Raw genomic sequence first — 21,998 nt, 5'->3', positions numbered from 1 at the left:
TATGTTCTTCAATAATAACAGAAGTCATCTGGGCATTTAGGCTGGGAAATAGTTCCATGTAACTTCTATGGGATGTCACTTTCATCAATGAAAAATAATACTTCTTGTCTGAGCTTCACAAGTTTGGATTATCACACTGCATGATGCACATGGTGATGACTGCATAACGAAAAGCTGATTTCATAATGCAGGGTGGTTCACCCTGTAGCTGCCCTTGCCCTCACATACCTGCCCAGGACTTTGTTCAGCATTGAGTCAAATGCTGTAAATTCCAGTTTAAGATGTCAGAGCTGGTGCTGGCCACTAAGGAAAGCCAGTGCTGGTGCTTCATTGCCTTGTTGCATCAGCTCCAAAATTTCTGTTGCTATTTGGGAGGAAGATAGAGAAGAACCTTTCTATACAGCGTAGAATATTGTATATGTAATATTCTAAGCACACAATTCTACAAAACATCTGTTCTACCAAAAAGAGAAAAAAAAGTACAAAAATTCTATATGCAGCATAAAATATCGTATATAAATATAGAGAAAAACTCTGCACAGATTATTGTATATAGAACTCAGCCCTAAGCCACCAGGCAGTAAGACTCTCTGGAGCTAAACTTCAGCTAGTGTAAACTCATATAAGTCTCCTGATACGTGTCCTAGCATAACTGTGTAGCAGAACAGAGCATCTGAATTATTTTTCCTTTTAATACTTTTTATTTTTCCTTTTAATACTTTTGAAAATCTGAAGTTGTCTCTGGATTCAGGGCATTTGTCACAAGGAACTAACACCAAGAGTTGTCAGGTCATGTATGTCTTGCAAAATGTCTAGTGAAATGTTAGCTCTCCAACCCTGACACACGCTGCAGCTGTAGCTTTAGAATAAAAATTGCCAGAACAGAATATATTATAAACTGGCTCAGCCTCAGTTTAAAGTTAGTGTAGCTCCATTAATTCTCTGCTTCACCTGTGACAAACCAGAGTAACAGAGCAGTAGGTGTTCTTTCACAAGGGACTGATGTACTGGTAAACTGCTCTACGTATTCTATACCTGCCATTCAAGTGGAAATTGTGTTTCCATTTTAAAGTCTATTATTTTATTAGAGTGCAGTAAATGTCTTTTCATTAGTTGTGATTCCTGGTCTCTGTCGTTCACTACTAATGTGTTTTCTTTGGTGACATTTTTTCTTGTCAGGGAAAGGTCGTGACATTTCAAGGTGTTCACTTCCTGAAGCATGACACCTTGAAGTAATGAGATTCAGCTGATCTGTCAGTAAAAACCTGCCACAGGGAAAACAAGCCTGGCAAAAGCAGAGCGCAGCAGCATCAATGCATGGTCACTCCTGATGGAGCTGATGGCTGCCCGTGTTCTCTGAGTTATTACAAGACTGCCCAGAAAGGGCAGAAACCCCAGGATTATGTGTCACTGAGTGCTGTTATTATTTGAACCTCTGTTTTCAAGCATCCCATTAATTTGCATAGTGATTCAAGCTCAGGCAAACTTTGATTTGTTTAAACCTTAAATGACGTTAACCGTAAATGTCAAAAATTTTGGATCCTTAATGAGTATAAATAGATTTCAGACTATGCATGTGTTAGTTTGAAGTTTCCTGGCTGAAATTCTTAGGCGTTTTTTTGGTGGTTGTTACTCAGGAGCACAACACTGAGGACTTCAGTCTCGAAGTGAAGTCCCTTTCACACTGGCATCTCCAAAATGTAAATCAAAAGTAGATTTTGTCCTGACTGAAAAAGCTGGTTGTTTTCTGCCCCAATATTTTTATTGCAGAAAAGTTGCATACAGTTTTCATTTTGATTTAAAGGGCTTTGCATTCTCTTTTAACCTGGGAAAGACTACATTACATTATTCTACAAAAACATGCTCAGCCCAGGGCGAGACTGAAAATAACCTTTACATGTCCCCTTTGTGCCAATGCATGGAGAAATATTAAACTATCTTCGGGAGAGAGAAGTGTGCTGTAGCCCTTTTAACACAACCTCCTTTCTAGTAATGATTGTTAAATAACACTTTCTGATAATGTCACCACATCTCCTCGAGAAAAAACCCAATTTGACCTAGAATATATTTTTGCCTATTATGCATTAGCATGTATTTCAGCCTTCTTCCATTTTAGGGGCTGTGCTTAAGGCTGATAATTTTTCTTTTCATAAGTTGCTGTCAGTTTTCAGCGGATTTGAAAAAAAATCTGTATTTTTAAGCACGAACTTCTTAAATTGATTTATTATTTTTTATTGGATCTCCCAACTTTATTATTTTATTGGAGTTGTTCTGTCATACTTGATTTCTGCAGCATCCATTGATCATATTCACCAACAGAAACAAATAATCACTTTTTAAAAATCTCATGTCATCAGTAAAACTGGAAGTTTTTCATAGATGATGTGTATATTTGAGGAGTTCTTTTGTCTGGGAAGACAGCAATATGAAACCAGAATGAAAAGAATTTAGGAATGAAAATCTCACTAGTGTAGACTGATATTTCCCTGAAGAATATGAGAGCATCATGCTCTTCCTTAAAGACAATTAAAACTAGTTTGTCCTGAATTTCTGTATGTATTTTAAAAAACCTCCAAAACCTAAACTATGTATTTGTCCTGGCATTAATCTATTTTTAACCTATTAAAATATGTTAAAATACTAAGTTACTGCACTTTTTATAGCCCTTGTGGGCTCACTTCCATGATAAGAATAAGAAATAATGATCCTACTCACGCCAGGGCTGTAATTTGAGATGGAGAGTGCAAGAGTGGTGTAGACAGCTGGGTTTTATTTGCTGCTATGGGGAGAGCTGCCACTCATAGCAGTAATAATCTGTATTATTCATCATTTGCAAATGTTTCTTCCTGTTAAATAGCATTTTTATAAGGAAAGTCACCTTCCATTTTTCCTGGAAGTAACTGCATGACCCATCATGTATTATGAGCAGCCAGATTTATAATGAGAGGGTTTTTCAAGAAAACCTGCAAGGAGTGGGCAAGGATGCTGATCATCAGTGATAGATTTGATCAATCTGCACAGAAAACGATTCCATTTTTAAGATAATAAAGATTGTGATGTGTATAGAAGATTTTGGTAATTCCTAAGTTGCAGTTCATTATTGTAAAGCCATTGAAAAGTTCACGTCTGATCATGGTGCCTCAGATTAGACAGGTAAAACACCTTACAAAATCCTCCTTATGATAGACTCAAAACCCCCCCAAAACTAAGAAAAGAGAAATTTCTTGAGTTTTGAGGGCAAAGACTCTACTGCTAGGTTTTGGCATTCTTCTGCATTCAGTGGTCGGAAGAAATTAAAAAAAAAATAGTTGTAGACCCTGTACAGAAATAATATCCTGCATGGTAAGGTGCCTTGCTGATTAACCCACAGTAACAGCAGCTTTGTGGTGCTGGGAAGAGAAGGAAGGGATTGGTAGAATTGGGTTTTTGCTTGTGATTATTTTGACATAACAAAAATCCATGAATTATTCTTCAGTTTTCTGCTCTCTTAATAAATACAATTTCTAAGTAAATCTGACATGACCAAGTGCTCTGGTCTTAGGCAGACAGTGAGCAGGTGAACAGGACAAACAAGACACTGGCGTCCCATTGCTTCACAGTTTGGGCAGAGAATCTCTGAACAATTCAAACTGGAAGACACCCAGAGGATTTTAGTCCATTTTTCCAAATTATTTCTTTATGGTCTTTTCCTTCAGACTTTCAAGCAAGTGCTTACATGTTGCTTCCATGCAAAGAAATTTCCTGCAGTTGGCATTAGTTGTACCTCACTTGGAAGCTGGGAGGAAACTTTTGGTGAAATATTACAGTTTAGACACTGTATCAAATTAGCTCTGGATTATGTTTTTTTTTTCTGAAGCCAATTACAATTCAAAACTTTTGAAAAAATATTAACTTTATAAACTAAATTTTCAGGATTCCCTCCTTTCTGATGGGTTTATGTGCATACTGTGAAAAAATTGCACAAAACCATTGTGAGGTCATGATATGAGTTTGTCTTTCAATATAAGATAAATGATCCCATTGTAAAATCAACTCACCTCACAGGGGTGTAGAAAAGAAAATGTCATTTTCTAAGTGTCATTACTTATCTACCTTCACTCCTCAATTTTCTTGCTTAAGATCTTTTCAGTTAATAAAACCTGTAGATTCTGAAAGCAATATTAAGGAGAGAAAACTGAGATGAGAATATCTTGAAGATCAGCCTATTTCAGAAAAATATATGCAACCATACTTCTTATATAGTAATTATAGTAGATAATTATTGCTTTCCTTTGAACAGACATTTATGTATTTTTTCACAGTCATCAGGACTTCATAAAACAAAATAATTATCATAAAATAAAATAATCATAACTTCATAAAATAAAATAATAATAATAAAAATAAAATATCTTCTATTTCCAGTCCCATGCTTGTATACAATAAATTGTGAATGTTCGTGGAAAATATGGAAAATGGTGTGAGTTTGGTGGAGAAAGGTTTATCATCTGTGACCTGTTCCACTTCTAAAACAAACTCAAGCCCGTAAAAATTACACATTTCTTCTGAGTATTCACAGGTAGCCACCATTTTGGAAAGATTATAATGTTTTTCCTGGATTAATTACTATAATCCAATTTTCTTTAGTCATTAAAGGGTTCAGTCATCTCTCTTTTACGTTAGAATTTTTTTATGCGAAACATTTTGTAACTTTTGAAGAGAGCCCTGAACACTTGTTGCAATCAGTCCCATCACTGTTCCCCAGCGGAGTCTCTCTTAGCACAAGGGCTGGATTTTCTGTCTTCATTTCCAGTAGTTCAGGCAAGATCTAATTCATTAGAGGATCATTTAAGTTTTACTTATTCATAAAGGAAGAGCTGAGGCATCATCTTAGATAAAATAAAAAAATATTTTTCTGTGAAAATACAGGGTCTCTCATGAACAATATGACTTGGATTTTGTTGTTTGCTTTCTATTTGTAGGGAGAGATCCCCAAAGACTACTACTGAGTGATTATCTCCTTGTGTTAGGTCAACACTGTAATAAAAGCCCATTTAGAGATGCTTATTCTTGAATTGAGACTCCAGTGACTTTTCTTTATGGATCTTTTTTCTGTTCTGACACAAACTTTCTATTCATTATTAGCAATAAAAGGAGAGAATACCTTGAAGGAGCACAGTATCTGAGTAGCCATTAATTAGTTTTTGAGACTTGCCTACCCAAAATGTAATTTCCTAGAATATAAACAAGTAAGAGCAAAATCCATGTACACAACTTGCCCATTGTACACAAAGATTAACAAGTTATTAATAGGACCAACTGAAGTTGTGAGAAACATCTGCGTGCTTGCTCACAGCGAGCCATTTCAAGCACTCTCCAGTAAGTTTGGAATATATTGGTGGAGAAACTGCAGTATGGATAAAAGCACTCCTAGTGCTTGCGTTCAGATGTAGGAGGAATGATTTCTCATAATTTTTTATTAAATTGAAGTCGTAGCAAAACCAGAATGCATTAACCTCTTCGCGGGCTGCGTGTATGCAGCGAGAGGATTCAGTGACGCACCTCCTGACCCTGCCTCTGCAGAGACAGAGAAGATGATGTTTTCACATACTCAGCTCTTTGATTTCCTTTCCACTAGCCATAATTAACATTTATTCAAGCAACATTAGGAAGAACATAAATATTTCAAAGAAGCTAATTACAGCATCCAAAACATCCTCCAAGCTATTCGTTTAATGAGGATGTGTTTTGCTCCTGCAATAGTGTAACATTAATTTCATCAAGCAATTAAACAAAACAAAACCAGATACAATAGAGAAAGACATATTTTTTCTCCTGTTTACAAGAATGCTTACTTGAATTTCAGTAAGTTCCTTGAATAAAGACAACTGTTATAAACCATACAAGCTTCCTATAAACTCAGATACAAGCTTGGTGAACTTGCTCTGTCAAAATTTGCACCAATTTCAGTAGAAATATTATCTTGGTGTAATATAGAGTCTGAGCTTACTGCAAATGTACATTTTTGTTAGAAGTTATATTGTTTTTTCTAGTATATTATAAGGAGGATTACAACTATGCCTGAATCAGTTTATCTTACCCATGTATCAGGAACTACACTGATGCTTTTAGTAAGAAGGCATGGTCTAAAAAGAAATGGAGTTCACAACTGGGTTGGAAGTACTGGAGAAGTGTAGCCTGTTAGGATTCAGACACTGTAACACATGGCACAAATAGGATTGAATGTGTAATGGCTACTGCTTTTGCCCATTAGTAGGAATCTGCTGAAAACAAAATTCACATTTCAGATGAAGGATTATCAAGCAATACAAATTCAAGCAAGAGAGAAAAATTTTTTTTGATGGTAAGTGGAAGACCAGAAATTTTCTATCCAGAAACTTTTTCTCATCATCCTCAAAATCTCCTGATATGTTTTTGTGCAAGTGGGCTCAGGAAATTTTTTCAGTTTGCAGTACTAAAACACACTGTACAAAAATGCGCTTCTGGGCTAATCAGAGCCCTTTCACCTGAAACTAAAGTTTAACTCAAGATGTATCGTTTTTCCAGTATTCTTAAAACACTGCACCATTCAACAGGTGCAGAATATTTACAGGCATCCTATGCTAAAATCATAATAGAGTGTAATTTGTTTTATTTCGCAATCTCTTAAATATTTAACAAGACTGTAATAATTAAAATGCATAACAAATTAAATCTTTCCTTAGGCTAAAGCTTGGGACACTGATTCATGCAGTTGAATCAAGATAGATTAGGGAGATACCTTTCAGCACTTGTGACTCCCCATTTATGATAATTTCTTCAAATGAATGTGTTCTGCTTTTATTAATGAAAAACCCAAACTAAATGCAATCCCTTGATTAAGACTGTTTTTTTAAAACTCTTTTAATTAGGTAGATATAAATGCACTCATATGTACAAAATACAGGCTTCTTCAATTTATGTACTGGTCTGACAACTGGCTCTCCATTGACGTGAAGATTAGCTCTGTCCCCAGACATTTAAAGGAAAGCTTTGCTACTGAATATGATAAAGAAGATGCTTCTATTACTAAAATAATTTTATAGCATCTTAGCATGCTGCTTGGCAAAGCTTTTGCAATTTTGATGGCCTATCAAAGTGTCCAGGATGGCAGAGCCCACTTTGTTTCACACACACCTGATAAAGGTGAAAGCAAAGAGCAGACATCAGCACTATGGCTATAAATGAAAGTTTTGTTTTGTTTCGCAGTAACAGCCACCGCTCTTGTCAGGCAGATTTACTCCACCACATACTATTTAGCCCCCAGTCAAAACCCATTGAAATGGTAGAAAAGAATTGCAAGTTGTTTGGAAAATGACAGTCTCTACATTGTCTCATTGCTGGACTGTGATGTACTAACTTCATTCGACAGAAAAAAAGCAACCAAGCTAAAAAATATGAGTGAATGGAAAAAGAAAGGAAAACAAATCATAAGGATAGACTCTAAACTGGGATCTCCTGTCCTGAAACCATCTCTGTAGCATTGGAGCATCACCTCAGGATCTTGCTGGAGCAAATGGTGAGAAAGCAGAGACAGTCAGACATGCTCCCAAGTCAGACCTCTCTGCTGGGCTCGGTGTGAGGAACAGGTCAGCACTAGCCTGAGCATGTTGCTCAGCCTTGGCAGTGGCGATCATCATTTGTTGGATCTGGTAGCAGGAGGAACGACAGCCTTGGGTAGGCACTCTGGTAAGGCAGACCTTGCTGGACTAAACTGCCCAAGTGCCTTAGCAGATCTGGAGGCTGTGTACTTTTGGCTGTCATATAATGTAGCTGTTTTCATTATCTACAGGCATAAATAACAACTGCGGCCAAGGTCTGCAGCTGTATTATAAGTAAAATACCTTGCTAAGCACAGTATTAGGATTTCAATAGCTAAATATTACCATATCGCTGAGTTTTGTTTCGTGGTGTGGCACTGTGCGTGTATTTAAGGCATAGGAAAAGTCAGGAGGCAGTCACAGCCCTGCAGCCGGGGGCGCTTCAGAAAATTCAGTGAGCAGCCGACGGATGCCGAGGCAGAGGGGTGCCCATCCCCAGAGCCGCCCATCCCCAGAGCCCCGCATCCCCAGAGCCACCCACGGCTTCTCCCAAGTAAACTCCACGAGATTTGTTCCCACCGGAGTAAATCTAGCTGAGGGCAAATCAGCCCGTGGGTCGGATTTACCCACTTTAAATCAGGGCTCTTCTCCCCGTACACCGGGCAGAGACAGTGTCTGAAGACCCCCCTGGCCGCCCAGGTTCCATCCCTCCGCACATCCACGGCAGCGAAGGAGCAGTCAGCGCCTCCCGCGCCAGCCACCGCGGCTCCTGCGGGGCTCCGGGGGATTCAAACATGCTTTTTTTTTTTTTTTTTTTAAAAGGAGGGGTTTTAATAAAGGTCCTGGAGCCTGGCCAGCGCCTCGCCTCAGTGCCGAGCAGGGACACCCCACGCCCCACTCCGGGTTCCAGCGGCCCCGCGCCGGGGCGGAGCGGGCTGAGTCACCGGCCGGCCCCCGGGGCGAGCGGGGCTGCCCTCCCGAGGCGGGCTGCGGCTCGTCCACGTGCCGGGGCCATTTAAAAAGTTGGGGCAGGGAGCGAGGACATGGCCAGAGGAGCGGCTGGCAGAGCGGCTCCGGGAGCTCCGCGGCCATGGGACACCGGTGTCACCGCCAGCCCCCCGCGGCCAGCCCCGAGCGCGGCCGGGGGAAGGCAGGGCACGGCGCGGCGCTGACCGCGGCCCCGCTCCTCCTCCTCGTCCTCCTCGCTTCCTCGATTTCTGCTGGCCAAGGTGAGCATCATCCCGCCCGCAATCCCCTCCTGCGCCCCAGCTCTGCACATTATCGGGGAGCAGGGTGCCCGCAGCCCGCCCGCCTTGCGGCGCGGCTGGAGCGGGCAGCTGCGGGGAATGGCCCGGGGGGATTCTTCTCGTGGGATTGCTCTGTCCTGGCAAAACACTCCAGCAACTCGGGGAATAGGCTTTTGTTAAAAGATATTTAAGTATCATTTACTCTGATTTTAAGAAGGTAAGAAAAGACACGAAACAGCACGCGTCACAAAATTGCAGGACAAATTAGGACCCTCTGGCAGTCATTCCAACCTGTAGCAATATTTATGAGGTGAGGAATCCTGAAAGAGGCTATCTTTGCAGCAGGGGGCTCTTGTGAAACATCTAGCGGACTGTTTAACAAACCATACTCTCTTTTCTACTCTATTTTCCCACCTCAGATAGATTAGCTCCCTACACCTTACAAAATGCTGTGCAAGGACTATTTCTATTTTGTTTGTATTATATTTGCGTGATTTGCTTTAGCTGTGAGTTTCTGTTCTGTTTCGCTTTGTTGTGGTTTTTTAATATAAATAACCAAAGAAATCTAATTGCAGCATACTTTATATTATATTAAGAATAAGCTCTGAAGATGTGGAAGAGGGGAGGGAAGGAAGAGGAGCGCAATGGAGGGTAGTGGCACACGGTATTTCATCACTGCTCTTACACAAATGATTGCCAGGAGCTTGTTTAGGGATGCAGTAGAGGAAAGATGTAAGAAGTGAGCCCCAGTCTGTGCATCTGGCATTCTACTGCCTTGAAACAAGTTGAATTTCTTAAAGGTGGCAGAATTTAAGAATAGGAGAGCAAATGTGCTGTGGACAATGTTGATTTTGTGGAAGAATTTCCTCCTCTAACTTTCCTTTAAAGGACTTTTTCTTCAATAGCACATACTTCTTTCTTTCTATCCCTCCTCTCTCTCCTCTCTCTCCTCTCTCTCCTCTCTCTCCTCTCTCTCCTCTCTCTCCTTTCCTCTCCGTCCTCTCCCTCCTCTCTCTGTCTTCTCTCTCTTGCCTTCTCTTCCCTTCCCTCTATGGTTATTTTGTGTATATTACAGAAAACCTTAACGTTTCACTGTGTGTGCTGTTATGTAAATGAATGAAGTCCTGTAGGTACTGCAGCCGTGTTCTGGACGGGGTGATGGAGGAACACTGCTCAGTCCTTGGACACAGTCCTAGGTGCACAAAACAGATGGGATTGTACATGAAATAAAAATTTCTGAATATGTAGGGAAGGGTAAAGGAAAGTGAGGAGTGGGTGAAATAATTTATCTTCTCTGTCCAGAAGTTTATGCTACAGGCCAAAAGAAGGGACAAAGTTATAATATTCAGGCTTTCCTGCTTATTGCCCTATGCTTTACTAATTCATGCTGATGAATTTCTTTAGCTCTCCCTGAAAAGCCTTGGGAACCAGTCAATGGCAGAAGAAATGTTCAGAGATAGGCAGGCAATGCTTTGATGGGGAGGGTGTGCTAATTTGAAGTTAATTTGCCCTGTTCCACTCTTTTGACTAGGATACTAATCCCAGGTAGTACTCCAGTGTGAATACACTAATGTAAGAGCAGAAGACAACATAGGACAACTGTAGCACCTTTAATTTATTTGGCATTTTTCTTTGAAATGAAACAAATGACTGGAAATCAGTTTCCTTGTTTTGTGAACAGCTCAGAGATTTAAAAAATAATCCCACTTCTATATAGTGTGAAATTAAGATCCCCTCTAATTCTTTTTTGGGGCAAAGGAAGCATCCATAATAATTAGTGACTCTAAATCCATGCCAGTACAAAAATGTGGTTTTGAAATCCATCCCATTCCATTAATGCCTGGAACTGTTGTGATTATTGTGATTAGGGGTAAATGTAAAACAAATAACATGATGGGCATTTATTCCCTGCTCACTGGACATTCTAGCTAGGTCTAGAGGTCTAGCACCAGTTTCCCTCCCATGAGAGTTACAGCACATGCTCTCACTGATACCAATGCATGGTGTCTGACATAGTCACAATTCTGCAATGCTCATTTCTGTTATTTACAGAGACTCTAAAAATACACTGCTATCAGAAATACACACTGCCAGGTAAAATAACAATGTGGTAAGAGGGATATTCTGGACACTGAACTGGAAGGGACCCTGGGACAGTGACTTCCATGCCTGCAGCCTGGGTGGGTAGAGATAAAGAAAGGAGCTGCCCCAAGTTAAGCACAGTTTCACTGCATCATTATGCAATTAAGAACACATTTAATCTACTGAGGGACAAGTTTTTCCACATATATGAGACAGAGGAAACAAATCCAGTTACACATGTACTGTCTATCAACTTCTCAAAACAACATGTTCATATCATGGACACTATTTACATGCAATTGTACATTGCATAGTGCATGTTCAGTTCTGCAGATGTAGCATACAGGAAGGGAAGAATTAGAGGTGAGCAGAGTTCTCAGAAAGTTTGGGGTTGCAGGAACTGGAATGTCATTTTCTGAGCAGGTCTCAGTGAGACCTAAGTAACTTCCACACTCAGACATGAGTGCTGCCTATTGCTCAGACATGTGAGTGTCCATACCTGCTGTGAAATCGTGAAAAAGTGTCCTGCTGTGCTGCTGAAATAGGCAAAAACTACTGGACAAACCACAGAGCACGCAGGGTCACAGAATTCCTTGGACCAAGCAGATCTCGGCCTTTGCAGTTTATAGTTGTGCTGGGTATGTCTGACATGGGACACCTACAGAAATGACCTCTGCTGTACAGCATTGCTAAACACAGTTTGTGCTTCCAGGTGCACCAATGCCATCCCAAGCACTTGTATCAGATGAGGATTTTCAGCTGTTGAAAGAGGTAAGCGTCATCTGCCATGTGATACCCTCCCATTTTCCCATTTCTTCTGTGCCCATCCATGCTACAGTCCTGCCTCACCATCCAGTATTTCTCTTGCACAGAGTTCAGCTGTGTTTTCTTCTAGTATGACTTCCTGTATGTCTCCTATCCTGGCATCAGCAAAGAGGTGAAATATCTAATTTTCCAGATATTCTGAACAATTGCTTCAGGAGGATGTTGGGACTAAGTGTTGAGATGTCATTCTGAGAAGAGATTGCCTTGTCTCAGTGGAGAGCTATGTTTGATAACTGTCAATAACCAGGCAGACACTGTCCCTGGAAGCATCACAGTATCCCTCCCATCTGGTAGTTTTATAGTCTGTACATGATACTCAGGAATTGTTTCAACTCATCCAGTCTTGCTTCTTGCATCCTCTGTTCTGCACACAAGGCTGGGACTGTTTAATCCTATCCTAGCCTCTCAATTTACTAGGTAAAGGACAATGTACTGTGTCAATTAGCCCCTCAAACATTTGGCTACTGAATTACCCCCTCAAACATTTGGCTACTGATTGGTATCATAACTTCCACTCTCATCTCTGAAACAAGCCTTTGTTTTGACTCTGGAGTGTGACGCATGTGTTAACACAGGCTCTTTCCTGCCCTTTTGGAACAGATGGAGTGGCAGGGCATGACATGTGGAGAGGGTTTATCCTGCAACTTGCATGCCCTGGTGTTGCTGCAACTGTCAACTATTGTGTTGACATTTAATTTAGTAGCTTTTGATAACATTGGAAAATAAGTGACTCATCAGGGGAGCAGATGAAGAGAAGTAAATTTCTTCTGATGGAGACCATTACAGGAGACATTCTGCTTACTGTCATCTCCCCACAGTTCATATTGGACATAATGACTCAAAACCTAAAAACCTCAAAACCTGTTCCAGACTGGCACTTAAATGAGCCCTAGTGATGTTTATCACCTGGGAAAAAATGGTCTCTTGGGAAGTAAAATCCTGAAAACTATAAAGAGTTTTTGAAAATGAGTTATTTACATTCTGCATTTTAAAATCTGTTTTATGCATTTCTCCATATCTTGAGAAGGTTTTCTAGCTGTTAGATTTGTCCCTGTGGTGACTGGAAACCAAGACAAAGGTCCCGTTGATTTTAATGAAGAAAGTGGTATGCATAAGATACTAAATTTTGTAATAGAAGCAATATAAAAGTTACCATTAGAACTAGAATTATGCTGGACTGGAAAGGGTCTAAAGAAAGAGAATTAGATATATAGTTATATACCCTAAATCAACCCAATTACTCACTCATACTAGTTAACTGGGGTTTCATAAAGTGCAAATAATAATTCTTCCCTCTTTGCTACTTTACTAGTGGATCATTCAGGAGAAACCCTGCCTCTGAATAAACATAGTGTGTTCCAGGAATGGCTCTGAGTTTATAAATTTGATTCTTTGCTTGTTATAAATTAAATTATTTACTTGTCTCTTACTTCCTTTTGTTTCTTTATGTTATTTAACTAACCCCAAGCAACTTGCAGTCTTCTACCCTCAGGCCACATTTCTGAGACAGGAGAGAAAATTTTGGAGAAGATACATAACAGATAGAAACTATTAATTTCTTTAAAAGGAATTAACAGAAATTGTGGGTTTTCTTCAGCCCTTGTTTTGTCTGTGAAGATTTTAGCTGAAAAACACCATTGTGTTGAGCACAAAGCAGTCTATGGCTTGTTCTGCTACTGAATTGTGGTAGTTCTCTGCATCAAGTAAATAAAACAAATAAAACACAAACAATTCCCAAGAGAAAACAGCCCCTTTTTAAAAATAATCGTCCAAAATTACTTCAGCATGATTTTATCTCATTCATTGTTTCTTCCCCGATACTTTCTTACTCTGAAAGTAGCAAAGCTGAGCTGATACTCTCAAACACATGCAAGATGAAGGAAAAAGAGAACTGAGAGGATGTGTTACCAACAAAACCTATTTGAAAAGGGAATCCTATGTGAGCTATTAGTTTTCCTACTATGTCTGCTAATGCTTTCTCATAGATTGTCTCTGGAGAAATGAATCATCTCCTGTCCTGAAGTGCTCAGATAAGCATTATTTTTTAAAATTTCTTTTTCCTTTAATGTTTTTGTTGCTAATGCATGTTGCTTAGGGTTTCTCATCTATAAAAAAAATTGCAAGAACAATTGCATTGCCTGCTCTATCAAAAAACCCAACCCACTATGTTTTTTATGCAGTCTGTGAACAACATGAGTGGCAAAGATTTTTTTTTTTTTCATCTAACACTACCAAATATTCCATGGAAAAAAACTAGCATATGCTGATTGAGGTTACTATTGATGCAACTTTGAAGTTGCTTTTTGTCATCGTTATTAAACTGTGCAACTTCAGTTGCAGTGCTGGAGACTTTTCCTTACAGTATACTCAGAGCTTTCAGTGCAGGTATTATTATTTCTCTGAACTCAAATACCTTTTATTCAATTTCTTATTCCTTCTCTATTAATAACTCCACTAAAAATTAGTCAGTATTACATTATTCTTTCATCTTGGAAAAGAGACAGAAGGAGGATGTAATTAATACAAGGTTATGAGCCATGGGGAGAGAATGGTTAGGAATCACTTATTCATTTCTTCTTCCAAGACAAAATCATGACAGCACTGGATGAGACAGCTTTGAAAGGACTGGTGAAGACAAACAGAAGTGGTGTTTCACACAGTGTTTAGGAAAATTCTGGCACAAATCAAGTGGTGTGCATAAGATGTGCCACCTCGTATCATAATCATTCAAGGGATGCCTGTGTCATACACCTGTGGGGATGCCGTAATCCAATTGAAAAAGTCGTGTTGGAGGACTGATCCTTGAATCCCTTGCTTTAGTTTTGTCATTTTCTTCAGTTTTGTATAATCCAGAGGTATTGCAGAAGAGATTCAAGTTCATAGTTCATGCCCCAGATGCTTTCAGTCGTAACTTAAAATATGACTTAGTCTGAGAAGTTTGCAGTTAAGAGGGGTATGTGGTGGGTAGGGAATAAAGGTCACAGATATGTATGTTTGTTCAAGCAAGTATAAGTTTGTTGTTCTTGTTGTTGTTTTTATGTGGTTAAGGCTCTTTCCCCCTCTGAACACAAAATATTTAATGAACGGACTTATAAGGATGTCTTACAGTAGGCAAGCTTGCCATGCCATTAGCTGCACTTGCCTTTTCCTGAAAATATGAATATTTCACTTGTTTTTATTACTCTGACTTCCTAAAAAAACTGTGTGAACTCTTACAGATAGATGATGCATGTTCTGCTTACCTGTCCACAGATTCTCAGCCTCAGGTGAGTCAGAGAGAGAGAACTATTATTTTGATACTGTTTGTTATATGTAGTAGAATTGGAAATATGATACCTGAGCTCCTGTTTTCTTTGCATTAGGTGTCCAGTACATTGGAAGAACTTTGTTTTTTGGTCATGGGATTTCTCCAGAAAGCACAGGTAACACACACAAAAGACTACTTAGCATTTTTGAAACCTGATCTCTCACTGTGCCATTGTCTACAATGAATTCTGAGGACCCAGTATGCAAAGTGTCATTCAGCACTGGAAGTATTTCTATCAGTTTTTACTCTGATATGCCATGTGCCAGAAGGTAACACCTTGTAAAGACAACGGGGAAACATCAATGTTTGGAAAATTATCTCCAGGTTGGGTACAAGGTGTTTTTATCGCTCTAGATTAGAAAAGCTATGAATTCTCAACAGACGAAAAATTGACATAAGAGAGTCTGGGGATGAACAAGGGAACATCTGCTAAACACATTTAACTCTTCTAGGGCAGAGGCATCAATGCTGTCTACAGAGTTTGAAATGATTAGTTAGATTGATAAGCAAAGACATATAATACATCTGCCAAGGAAGAAGGATATTTCAACCCAGTGCTGAAAAGATTATGTATTTAATCAAAATTATCCACTGTTCTTTTTATTTTAATGAATAAAAGCCTTTCTACCAACTATTATTCCCACAGGGTTTAGATGAGAAAGACAACACCAAAAGGGTAAGATGTCTATATATGTCCTACAATCACAGTAAAAAAAGGCAAGAACATCACAAAACTCTTGCCCTGTTTTGTAGTAAAACCCACTTTTAATTTTTTTGAACAGTTCTTATTTCATTATTCTAAGACTCATGACTCGGGCAACTCAGACATCATGGTGAGTGGCATAGCACCTCCTTATGAGTGAGTACATGTGTGCTTGTATATAAAACCAATATTCCTTTTTGCAGTAGTCTCTCCAAATGTATAGCAAGCTCAGGACTGGGAGTTGCATGTTGCATGAGAGATGATCAGTACTGTACAGGTGTGGACAAAAAAATCTTAACAAACTAAACCAAACATTCATGGAATCCCAACTGAATCTTAATCTTGCAGTTTCAAATTTTAAGAATGAGATCAAATACTTTTTTCGGGTATTGGAACATTTACAGGACCTGAGAACATGGCAGTAATTATTGGATAGTCTTTAATCATTTTTATTAATTATTAATTAAACTGTATTAATTCATTTGCACATGTCATAAATATGTAACAGGCAAAATAATATTTAAGTCTCACTTGGACTTTGGATTCCATTTTGAACGAAAAATATAGTTTAAACCATGGCCAAGCAGTGTTGGTCTAAAAGTATTCTCATAAACCAACAAGCCAAGTACGTGATCTGTTCTTGCTTTTGAAGTGCAAACATACTCTGTTATCTGTGTGCATCTATGCACCACAGGATTTTAAGAGTTAAACATACTCATATTTTCTTGTTTCTTAGCAATCATTCTTATGTACCAATGTCCATTTTTGCCGTGTTCTTTACCTTTCTCCAGAAATATGTGGTGTGTTTCCTAGAAAGTGATCTTGCTTATATTAGTGTCAATGTTTTTGTGCTACAGCTGCTTTGGAGGCTTTAATGGTAATTAAGGCACAGTGAAATGAGCTATTTCTGCTGCTGCTCCTGCTTAAAAGTTACTGCATCCCACTGCACCATGATCCTGAATACCTTTGCCAATTGCATTACTTTTCTAAGAAGTATTGTAGAAAAATGCATTACTTTTAAAATTATATTTTATGAGTTGAGAATTTAAAGTGGTTAATGGAACACAGGTTTTTTATACTTTATTTCTTCCAGCGGACCTCTCTCCACAATCCCACATAGTTGTGTTTTTCCAGGGTGAGCACTTAGTGTGCACACAATGCCACTGTGTATAATTAGGCTGTCTGCAAGATTAAAGTCTTGTTGAACACAAGGAATTTCATGATCAGAGCTTAGACAAAGTGACCAGTGCCATGGTTACAAATGCCCCTTGAGAATGGATTTCAACTGTACACTGTTCTTCAGCAAAAAAACCCAATTCTTTTTGTTGCCATTTATTTTGAAGTAAAATGAAATTTCGGTACAACAGAGGTTGAAGCTGCTAACTTCCATAGCAGAAGACTGTAGAAGTGTTAGTAGGAATACTGTATGGAGATATTCTCAGTACCACTCACAGAGACTGATCAAAGTTCAAATAATTCCAGGAGTCTGTAAATGGTTCTGAACTTTCAATTAGTAAAGATGAGGATACATATCTTTTCCCTCCATCACTCTGTATAGTGTAAATATAAATGTTGATGCCTGTTGTCAAGTCAAAATGTTAAAAGTATTTCAATTAATAAGTTTCTCGGTCTTCAGTCCTTTTTTGGTGCATGTTTAGTTCAGGACCCAATACTGCAGAAAGAGACTTTTTTTGCATCATAAGGGCCAAATTTCACTGTTGCTCATGTGTGTGTGTTCGTGTCCTCTCAGTCGTCTGTCCTGCATCCTTTACTGCAACTCGTTCCTCAGCTTAATGAGAGAAGACTGAAGAGATACAAACTGGACGTATGTAAACCTAAACTCTGTATGCTCTCACACCTTGTGATTCATTAGCTTTTCTAAAAGTGCCCTTGTAGACCTTTCTGCTTTTATATTTTGGTTGGACTACCCAAATCTCAATCTCACAGAATGTGCTTCAGGAAGGGTTATCTTACTGCTGATCTTTTTTCTTCTTCACACTGGGAAGAAAAACAGAATCTGCTGTACATAAACACATACACCTCTCTCTGACTACATAAGGAATTGAAAAGGTAGATGGGTGAAGGAGAAAACATGCTCTATTAAATTCATTCTTTCCCTCCAGTTCGAAGCAATACCAGATTTTTTCATGACTCTGATTCCTCTTTGAGCTACAGCCTGCCTGGTAGGATATGATATAAGAAAGAAGACTCAAGCATTTTCTTGGCTAGTCAATATAAGAGACTGAGCAAAATAACTTCTAGAGGGCAGGCATTAAAGTAAAACTCTAAGTAATCATACATCTTCATGAATACATATTTTTCTGTGTACATATATACATACAGGTTTGTGTATAAACTTGCATATTTATTATGACATGGTTTTTTTAACATCTCAAAACCCTTAGAAGCTAGAAGGTGGGTGTTACAAAAATGACAGATTCTTAGCTTCAGCTGTTTTCTAATACCAAACTTCTGACTTGAACTCAAACAAGAACATGTAATCTTTAAGAAGTGTCTGCTTGTAAGAGGAAAATGACATTAACATAAATCACAATTTCTCACTAGTAATTGTACACTTCTGGATGAATTTCTTAATTTCTTAATTTTGCAACAGCTGCCCATTTTGTTCCTGTTTTCAGCTTTGTTCACATATTGAATAGAAAAAGTAGAAAAAATTGCATGAGTACCATAAGACTCAAATGACAATGTATGGAAAAAATTTTACCCTTTTGAAATATAAAAAATTATAATAGTGATTATATTATAAATCCAAGATGGGTATTTCAAACACAGATAATGCTAGAATGAGAAGAGCAATAGAAATAAAAATCATACAGATGTTTTACGTACAGCAAGAAACTGAATATAATACTATATCTGATGAACTGAAGTCAGAATTAAAATCAAGTCTCAAAAATTATGTATAGTTTAAACTCCACTTCCTTTGAAAGCTTCCCTGGATTGAATCTACTTTTGTAGTTTGGAAATTGTGGGAGTCATCCTATTTTACACAATTCTCACAGCATTAGAATAGAGTATGGTGTGATTCCTTTCTATGACACTTCACCTTATGATACTTACCCAAGAGACCACACCATCCCAGTTTTTGGTTGAGAAATACCCTCATTGCTAGATAAAAGCCATCTTCAATTTATGTTCTGGTAAGCATAACGCTGAGACTATTTTGTTTCTCAAATTTACTGTCTCCCCACCTGCAGGTCAGACACATCACTCCTATCTGATACCAACAGAACCAAATGAAACACTGTGATTAAGCTTATGTGTTCTCTAATAATGGTCTCATTAAAGCAACTGGATACTTCATGCTTTGTGCTTTTTACATTTAAATGGAATTTCTATTTTCTTCATCATTTGTTACCCTCCTTGCTGTGTGGATCACTGGGCAGCTGTTTCACCCTTGTGCAGCATGGGCAGGATAGATTATCATAAGCACTGCTCCTTGGGAGTTAATGTGAGAGGGGTGGTTATGGTACATCTTTGGGAACAGTCTGGGGTCTCATTCCTGGGAGCAGCTCAAGTATTTCTGATATTTAAACTTTGTCTTTTTGTCCTCCTGCAAGAGGCAAAAAGCAGCTCTACTTTATCTGTAGGGACCCTGCTATCATGGAAACACTCTTGCTGTGCCTGGGTAATGAACCCTGGAAAATCAGAGGCAAAGGCTGTTCATAATTTCTAGTACCATTCAAAAGCAATCTGAGCTGATCTAAAACTTCAGGTGGAATTGGGCTCCGTTCATATGTTCTCTGCTATTCCTACATGACAACATCAACTTTGTGAAGCTGACATGGAGAAATGCACATAAAGCATTTAAAGAGTAAGACTATGCAGGACTGAAGAAGTATTTTTTATATATATATATAAACAACCTCTTTGTGTGTATAAATTTACAGCTGTAGATATAATTTTAAATACTTCTTTTTTTTTTCTCCAGGAAGAACCTCAAGGACCTGGAGCGATTCAAAGCAGAGGCTACTTTTTCTACAGGGTATACAGTTCATTTGATTTTTTTTATTTTTCTTTTGTGCTGAGAGTTACAAAAAAGAAAGAAAAAAAGTATTACTGTGATTGAGGATATTTTTTTCAGTAAGAGCATTCTACCTACAGGATATCTCCAGGCCTGTACTTGATATTTCCTTGTATTAAAATAAAGGCATTGTAGGAATTTTTTAAAAATCATGTTCCTAGGTTTGTGTATACATGATACTGTTCTATGCCTTAAGAAGTCATTGGTTATTTTGAAATCTGTTTGTCAGAGAAAGTTCTAGAAAATATGGCATCTTGGAAAATCTTCATAAAACATTATTCAACAGGGTATGTTTGCACATGACATAAATATGATTCCATGCTTACACACTGTGCTAGGTCTGACCTTGCCATTTTCTTTCTGTTTTGACCAGTAAGGTAAGAAACTGGATACAGAAATTCTCATGAGGCTGAATCTACTGTATTCATCTTTTATGCCATAGAGCCTTTTTGCTTCTCTTTAGCAAGAAAAAAAAAAAAAAAAAAAAAAAAAAGAGGTAGCAAGTCAGATGTTTGAATAGTTCTCTTGATTTTGGTTAGTATTTCTACTTAAATAATAAAGTGGCCAATGGCTTGAAATAAAAATGTGGCTAGGGTTGTACTCGATGATCTTAAAGGTCTTTTTGCAACCCAAATTATGCTCTAATTCTAATGAAAAGACACAGATTTGTATAGTTACATTTCTTACGTATCAGGCTTAGATCCTTAGAGTTGTTATGACAGGCCAAAGTTATGGGTAATATTAACATTGGTGCATTCATGCTTCAGAGAAAAAGACAAATCCGTATTAAGCCCAGGAAGAAATTTTTTATCAGCTTTAGTAGAAGTGGTATCAAGTCCCTCATGAGAGCAAAATATTTCTGAAAAACACCACAGTGAAAAAGGGGGAAGTCCTTACCTATATCAAAGAATACAGTCTAAAAGGAAAGTCGAGAGTGATATGTATTTGTTTGTTAATAGCAACAAACACTTATGCAATAATAATAATCAGAAAGCACATTTTAAGAAAATGCAAGAAGAATAAGGATTAATGATCTCTTCTTACAGCTTTCTCCCCTTTATAAAATCATACAAGATAGACAATTCATTCTACAATCAATATGCAGTAAATTTTAGTGTATAATTCTCCTCCAGAGGTAAATATAAATGAAACAATAACTTATCTTAGGTCCATCTTTGATAATAATCACAATGACACTACTGAGAAATTCACCAGTTTCTATACAAACGAAGTTGTTTGGGGCTTTGTTACTAAATTCTGTCAGTTTTATAGAATATATAACTTACTGAGTATTTGTCTTTCAGCCACGTAATGGAAGAAGATCAGTGGATTTTCGCTAAGGAGGTACTTATTTAATGCTTTTTAATCATTATCTAGATGTAAATTCGTTCATTTTTATCCAAATAGACCACAATATTTTTGTTAAGAAGTTGTCTCAGAAAGCATTTAAGTGTGTAATTGATTTAGATTTCCATCCACAAACTTTTCCCAGATGTGTTAAATACACTTTGATGTGTTAAATACACTTATCTTCAGATGAGAGGAACAAAAGCTGTAAGTATTCAGTTCCCACAACAGAGAGCACAGAAGTGTTTCAGGCACCAAGAAATGGAAAATATCCCACATTGGTAGACAATTTGGAAAGTACTGATGATAAGTAAGAACTGTGTCAAAGAACTGTCAAATGAATGCTGAGAAGTAAGCTACATTCTGACATTCCCTAATCTTATGAAGATAAAAACCTCACACTGAAGCTGAGTGCAAACTTCAAGATTTAATTTCAGTGTCTGAAACTATTTGGAGAGATGTAAAAATGTAGACCAATACTATAATGCTCTCTTTTCTAATGTATTTTATACTGCCATCATTTTTAAATGTTATCTCCAACTTAGTGTTATATCAACAGCTAATGCTCTGTCTTATTTTTCAGGATTATAGATTCCTGACTTAGAACTCAAACTGCAGGAATGCTGAGTACATGGACATCCTGTTTTCCTTACAATAATTATTCGTTAATGTACAATTAGAAATCACTTGAATGTAAATATTCCTAAACCAGATTCAGTTAAGAAGGTCTTTACTATCTTGATTATATTAAAAGCATATGAAAATTATTTGTTTCTTAGTGTTATGATGTTTACAACCACATGTAATTTAACTGTAAAAGAGTCAGTGTTTGCATGCAACAGACATTGCCTCTAACAACCCTGTTGAGCAAATTTTCCCTTCT

At 38.0% G+C, this 21,998-nt stretch overlaps 1 protein-coding gene across 4 annotated transcripts; it reads left to right on the top strand.

Annotated features, from left to right (window-relative positions):
* Positions 1–8,530: 8,530 nt before the first annotated feature.
* NMU (neuromedin U) lies at positions 8,531–21,882 on the top strand. 4 transcript variants are annotated; one of them, XM_014873404.2, is made up of 10 exons: positions 8,531–8,788; positions 11,601–11,659; positions 14,932–14,979; positions 15,076–15,135; positions 15,667–15,696; positions 15,803–15,853; positions 17,474–17,548; positions 19,676–19,729; positions 21,073–21,112; positions 21,699–21,882. In XM_014873404.2, the coding sequence occupies exons 1-9, from the start codon at positions 8,650–8,652 to the stop codon at positions 21,106–21,108; spliced, it is 552 nt and encodes a 183-aa protein (XP_014728890.2). In that variant the 5' UTR covers positions 8,531–8,649; the 3' UTR covers positions 21,109–21,112; positions 21,699–21,882. The 4 variants fall into 4 exon arrangements, with proteins under 4 accessions (XP_014728890.2, XP_088019500.1, XP_088019499.1 ...); XM_088163374.1 differs by lacking the exon at positions 17,474–17,548; XM_088163373.1 differs by lacking the exon at positions 15,667–15,696 and having other exon boundaries at positions 8,579–8,788.
* The last annotated feature ends 116 nt before the right edge of the window (positions 21,883–21,998 follow it).

The sequence above is a fragment of the Sturnus vulgaris genome, chromosome 4, assembly GCF_052056855.1.
Source record: "Sturnus vulgaris isolate bStuVul1 chromosome 4, bStuVul1.hap1, whole genome shotgun sequence".
NCBI classification, from domain to species: Eukaryota; Metazoa; Chordata; class Aves; order Passeriformes; family Sturnidae; genus Sturnus; species Sturnus vulgaris.
This window is presented reverse-complemented; position numbering and strand designations above follow the sequence as displayed.